Source organism: Stegodyphus dumicola, chromosome 2 (genome assembly GCF_044657685.1).
Source record: "Stegodyphus dumicola isolate Sdum_Otavi_A_Nest chromosome 2, ASM4465768v1".
In the NCBI taxonomy this organism is placed as follows: domain Eukaryota; kingdom Metazoa; phylum Arthropoda; class Arachnida; order Araneae; family Eresidae; genus Stegodyphus; species Stegodyphus dumicola.
In genome coordinates this window covers 259,986,445-259,993,223 of record NC_140769.1, presented here as the reverse complement: position 1 = coordinate 259,993,223, position 6,779 = coordinate 259,986,445, and the positions used below count along the sequence as shown (strand labels likewise).

General features: G+C 28.0%; 1 protein-coding gene across 1 annotated transcript in view; it reads right to left on the bottom strand.

Moving 5' to 3' along the window:
• Positions 1–3,434: 3,434 nt before the first annotated feature.
• Positions 3,435–6,779, bottom strand: part of mrn (general transcription factor IIH subunit 4 marionette) — a 46,770-nt gene continuing 43,425 nt past the window's right edge. The window contains exon 15 of the mRNA XM_085812092.1: positions 3,435–3,673. Coding sequence (XP_085668218.1) covers positions 3,563–3,673 — 111 coding nt within the window. The 3' untranslated portion in view covers positions 3,435–3,562. The remainder of the gene's footprint in view (positions 3,674–6,779) is intronic.

The following is a 6,779-nucleotide window of genomic DNA, read 5'->3' as shown; positions in this document are numbered from 1 at the left end:
TCTGAGTAAGAAAATTATATCACAAAAGTGATCAGACACTTATTACCTGATCAGATAAAATTCTTAAAATTGATTTACATGTTGTTGGATTTATTAGCTTTAAGACTGTTCAAGATTTTAGTCAGAATTTTAAATAGATTTTTTATTATTCCTAGCTTAATTTTTCTTCAAGCATTCTGTATAATTAATTTAAACTGCTGTTTTAAAGAAATATTTCATTTTCAAAATTTTATATTCTATTTATTGCCAGATGTATTCTATTTGAATATTTCAAGAGTACTAAACAGCAACCAAAACTGCAAATTCATTTCAGTATGTTTTTATGTTCAAGTTTTATGAAAATGATTTCAAATTTTATTTTCCAGTATTAATATGTATGCATTGATTCATTACAATATCAATACATTTAAGATTGTTTCAAAAGGCAATATACATTCATACACTGTAACTCCACTTTTGCCATTTTCTACAGTTGGAACTAATTTCAGTTTTTGAAATTCTTTCCTGACTCTTTTATGAGCTATAATGACCATCTTAATAAAATATATCAAATTAACTTCATCAAATATTATTTTATTCCGGTAATTAGAATTCTTATATCTTATAGATTTTGAAAAAGAAAGCTGAAGTTTTCTGTCCTCCCACTATAACAAAATCTTTAACTTGCCATTTAGCCACTGTATTCAGCATACTGAATTACTATTTTAACAATCTCTTCATTGATGGTTACGATTAATGCATAACTAATAAAATTCTTCTTCAGGTTTGGGAGAAGTCTTTGATTATTTTAATTATTTTTGACAAAATTCCATTGCATTCCTCATGACATTATAAAGTTCTAGTTAAATTACGAGTTCTTGGCAATTAATTAAATCTTTGGAGAGTAGTGACCATTCACTATTCTTTTTACAACTATAAAAACAAAGTCCAAAGAAGGGTTAAAATACCCTTTGATTCCATTCAAAGAATAATACAGTTGGCCTCTCTTGGGCTTAAAGGAAAGTGTAGTCCAGTCAATTAAGGTTGCTATAACTTTTATGAGTTTAAACGAGAACCTTCTGTACTAGTTGCAGTGAAGACATTAATTAATTAAGCTTTTGATGGAGTAATTGCTAATAAGAGATGCCTTGTCTCTGGTTTACAGAATTTCAGTTAAAAGATTTAAATTATAAAATCAATGAATAAATTAAAATTCCAAAAAGGACAGACTGATTTTTACTTCTTTGTACGAAGTAAAAAGGAAATATTCTAATCGCAAAAAGTTTCAGGCATTATATATTCACTTTCACTACTATTGAATGCAATTTAACTATATTTTTGCATGACATCTGTGCAGAAAACAATAAAGGACTCTTTTCTTCCAAAAAAAAAAAAAAAAAAAAAAATTATAAAAACGTTTTAAAATGAATTTTAAAGAGAATTTTTCGTACCGTTTGTGTGTACATACTCAAAACTAACGCATAACACAAAAACAAGTAGCCTCAGAACGTTGAAATTTTGTATATAGGATTGCTATAACATGTAGATGTGCACCTCGTATTTTGGTTGCGATCGGCCGCACCAAATATATATATATATATCCATTCTGTTACTTGGTTCAGTGATCTGAGTTTCTTTATTCTTATATGTTTGTAAATTGTGCAATTTTTGCTTTAAAAATGATTGACTTATATTATTCTTATCTTCTAATTAAGGTTTTTATGCCTTTAGTAAATCTGCATACACTATTTGTAGAAGTGTCAACAATTTAAAAGTTGTTTAAGTGCGTGCCAAGGCTAATTATTTTTGCCATGGTGGCCATGTTTGTTTACATTTGAAACTTGGCAGAATAGTGGATTTGTTGCCAATTTAGAGAAACAAAGCTACACAACCACAAAAGTAATACCTTCTTTTATTACTGCGAATTAAATCATGCTTAATGCATTCAGGAATTTATTCAAGAAAATAAGTGTTTAAGATTTACTTTGTAATTTTTAATATAGATATTTTGAGTTTTTATGTATTTTAGCCTTGTAGCCAGTGCTAACTGAATTGAATGAGAAATGCTGAATGGTCTGAGAAAACTGTTTCTTTTCTTTTCTTTTCTTTTTTTTTTTTTTTTAATTTCTTTTATATATCATTTTAGATTTATTATGATATTTCAATAGAGCATGTGGCAATGATTAGATAATTCTTCAGATGATATAAATTTTGTGCATTCTGAGTTATAAAATGAATGAAATGTAATGCTGTTAAAGGAATTTAGTGCTACAGTGTCACTATGATAAATAAATATAGTGAATTTAAAAAAGTGCATTTATTCTATTGTGGTTTATGTGCTATCGATGAAGTAGATCTAATTCAATCAAATAAGTTTAAATGAAATGCAAGAAAAATGCATATAATTTAATATTCTGTACAAGGAAGTCATGTGGTGTACACATCAGATTTTTTTTTGCGTACTGAATTCAGATACAAATCTAAATATCTGTCATAGAAATTTATCAAAGAAAATGCTTTTAAAATACAAATGAGGCAGTATGTATCCTTGGTCACATCTTTATAAAAGAAGGTACAAAATTTGTAAAAAGTTTGTTTAGGACATAAAATCTTATAACTAGAACAGTTTTTGAAAATATTATACAAAATTCATATAAGCTGATATGTATAGGTATCAATACGATAGAAGTATGTTCTTTATTACTGACACACTACAGAAACTTTGAAATTTTAAAGTATTCTATTTCATGGTTTGTGTAGAGCTCAACAGGATGCATGGTACTTTCACTACACAAAAGCTACTGATACAATCCCACTTAATAACTTCATAATTATCAATGACAGCATATGTCATAATTCTTCATTAAACATTATAACTGTAACTTAACATTACTTTCATGAATGAACCTCTTTCCAGATTATGAAAAGCCAGTTCTAGGTATAGTTTTTTGTGATAAAACCTTTTTTCCCACAGAAGTAAAATGATTGTTGTATTGTACCACAAAAGTAAAATCATTGTTGCATGGCTTCACACCAACATCTACTCAATACAAACATGTTTACAATAATTATATTTTACTTGAGATAGTATATTACTTTAACAAAATTTTGTGTGAAAAATTCGTACCAAAAATGAGAGGTGAAGGCAATATTTAATATCTATTTTGATAAATCATGATTATTATTACATTTTGTTAGTTCAAAATTAATCTGGAAACTGATAATGAAAAATTTGAGAAGTATCAGAAAAAAATTATGTTCGGAAATAATATGAAAAATAAATGGCTGATTTATATTGAGGTATTATGCATATTCTCAATACTGTTTTTAAATAATAATCTGAATTGTCCTATATTATTTTGACTCACATTTCAAAACACAAAAATAGTACATATTAAAGAGTCTGTATTTATGGAACAGTAAAATTTAAATATGAGAGGTATAAAATGTGAAAACAAGATGTATAAAAAACTTTACTAAATATTTACAAAAGATATGGTGGCATATTTATATTACAATGCAACTGCATAACATGATGTCGAAGGGCTTTGCAGCTTTGCCATTAACTGCCAATAATGGAAGATTAATGATCTTGCTTGTGCCGTTTCCAAAACCTTTTAACATCATCATGACCACTCTTACTAACTAACATCACCCGTCTTGAAGGATTGCTGAAGATTAAAACACCCAAATCCTATTGTAACAGAGAAAAACAAAATTAAGTTTCTGAGAAGCATCTTATGCCAGCTTAAAAGCGGTATTCAAACTTTAAAATACATTTGGAAATTATTGGATGTGCTAGGGCAACAAAAATCAGGGTAATACTCATAAATTTGTAGGATTAGCTTTGAAGTTTTATATATAGAACATTCTTCGTCAGTAGCATAAGTGCACATGATGAAAGAGAAGCCTGCACTCAGGTAAACACAATGACAGGAAGAAAGTAATTTCCTTAAAAGCTGAAGGTAAAAAGTTTTGGTGTCCTAGCACCTCCAAAAACTGTTACTCCATGTGTTATTTTAACCCAGATACATTTAGAAAAATTAATTATTGATTAGTTTTGAAGTATTCCCGGGATTACAACTTATACAGGAATCAAGTATTGTAGAACATCACGTTTTCTAAATTTAATCCAACAATGATAAAAGAATACAGTCAAATACCGAAAATCTGCCGACCTGAAATACCACCAACTCCTGAAATCCGCGTTGCCTCTCAAAATATAAACATTCAGTTTATAGGTTCCTGAAACCGCAACATCGAGTACGAAATATCAGAGAAAAGATACTTACCGAATAATAATGAGTCATAACAGAAATACCAAATTATTGACAAAAAAAAAAAGTTTAAAAAAATAAGATAAAAGTTTTTTCCCCTCTAATCTTTGCATCGAGGTAAAAAAGCACACGATACACTCAACTCCGTGTTGAAGTTCACGATTCATGTTGTATTTTCTGAGCTTTGTTATTTCACGAGATTGTTTAGTGCTGCTTTTTTTTTTTAATCCTGATATTTTGTGGATAAATTAAGAATATTTTAAATTTTAGCCCTTTTTAATACAATAACATATAAGAAGTGCACTCACTATTTTACTGCTTGCAACGTTGAAAAATGTAAACATGCTACATTGACGGTAACGCAAAAAGTGCAAATTCTGCAAAAGATGGAGGCAGGTGCTACACGATTGTGTGTGATATACGAAAAATAAAGAAAAAGCTGTTCATATTTTACAGCAACAGTGATTCTAACACCGGAATCCGAAACCGGAAATCTTTGCATGAGGCGAAATCGGCAAACCTCGATGCTGTGTACATATAATACAATGAATATTATAATCAATTTATATATGTAATAATAATTTAATGCATATAATAAATTATTTCAATAGTGCATATAATAATTTAACTAAATGTACCTAATAACGCCTTAATTATTTTGCACTTTTAGTCCGAATATTATGTTTTATCTTTTCTGTCCTGAAATCTGCAAAATCCTAAAATCCGCACAACCTCTGGTCCCGAGCTGTGCGGATTTCTGGACTTCTACTGTACTTTAATTTTTAGTAGTACTAAGCACTTTTATTTAGTGGTAGAAGTTTTAAAGTACCTAAGAACTGAATTCAAATATGCTTTTTTTTAATGGAATTTTGAACATATATATTCACAAAGGGATCTTCAATAGGAGGCCTCTTTCTCAGAATTTGAACTTTTTGAAATATTTTAATTAAAACTTTCTTGAAACACAGTCAGAATTAAAAGAACCGTATGCTTTGTATTTTGATACAATTTGATTTGAAGTGACCTGAAAATTTTTACTCTGATAGTGATAAACAAGAGGCATTATATTTTAGATTAGATAAATAAACTGATTTCTATGTTTAATTATGTTTACATGCTAGAAAATATTAATGTTTTTATCAATTGCTGCTACAGAAATAAGTTTTTCTGCAATACAGTAAACTAAGACACACTTCAAAGCAATACAAGCACAAATTCCCTCAAGAAAGTTGATTATTTATCAATAGAGAAAGGCATTACAATAAATATGAAAAATACTCAAAAGAAATATTTTATGAAAAAATTACAATTAAGAATAGAAAAAAAATAGGAAGGAAATGAAATTTACGTGCATAAACTATTAGGATTTCGTTGCAATTAAAATTGTAAAATTACTTTGCAAATAAATTTCCCAATAAATAATTAGGAATATAATAACAAAACTGGATATATTCATAGATTATTTTGTATCTACACATGGGAAGGTGGTTTAATAAAGGTACTGCAAAATTACATCTACTGGCAAGATGTGAAGACATCAATTTTCAAAACAGAAATTGACTGGAAGCAGAAAGGTTTCAGATAGGCTGTGTCCTGGACCCAAGACACATAACATTTTCGATTAAAAAGAAACTATGTTAATTATCACACATTTTAACACAATTTGAAATTAAGCAAACATTTTGGCAAAGGAAGGATAATATGAAACTTTTAAATTTCTTTTAAACAACTTTTCAATGCCTTTATATATATATATATAAAAAAAAAAAAAAAAAAAAAAATCAATAAACCAATATATAAAATTCCACAACACAAAACTGTCATCTGATTTATATATTTATTTTACATGCCATAGGCTATGAATTTATTTTTTCCTAGCATTACTTGCATTTCCCTTACACTATTTACAATTTGTGAAAAAGTCACATTAAGTTACTGTAAGTAATAATCTATCTTCTTCGCACTGCATGCCTATACAATATAAAAGATATACACAGTGTCCCTAAAAGTCCTTATGAGGCCTTTATTTTAGCAGCCACTGGTCATGAACATATACTTCTAGTTATGACAACGTTTTAAATGAAGCAAATATTCATGTTTTGTCATTTTTAAATTAAAAAAATTGTAAAAATTATGAAATCTAATTTTTTGCATAGTTTTATGCTTTTCATAGTTATATTTAATAAAAATTTATATTTATTCTTAAAAATTTTTTTTTAAAAAAGAAAAAGAAAAGGAAGAAAATCTGAAAGCCTTCAAATTTTATATTATGTCCAAAAGGGTGTTTTTTTAATGTTTTGTGTCTTACCTTTATTTATTAAATATCATGTTCTTCACACTTGAACCACATAAAATCCAATACAACAGCAATATCACAAAATATCTTTAGAATTTCCGATACACAGTCTCGTGCGCTGGAGATAAAAATGTTTTTATCCATACAGTGTTGTCATTGCTTGCACTGAAATCATTGAGTTTGCTAATAAAAAATTCACTAAAATTTCAAAAAATATGAAGTAGACA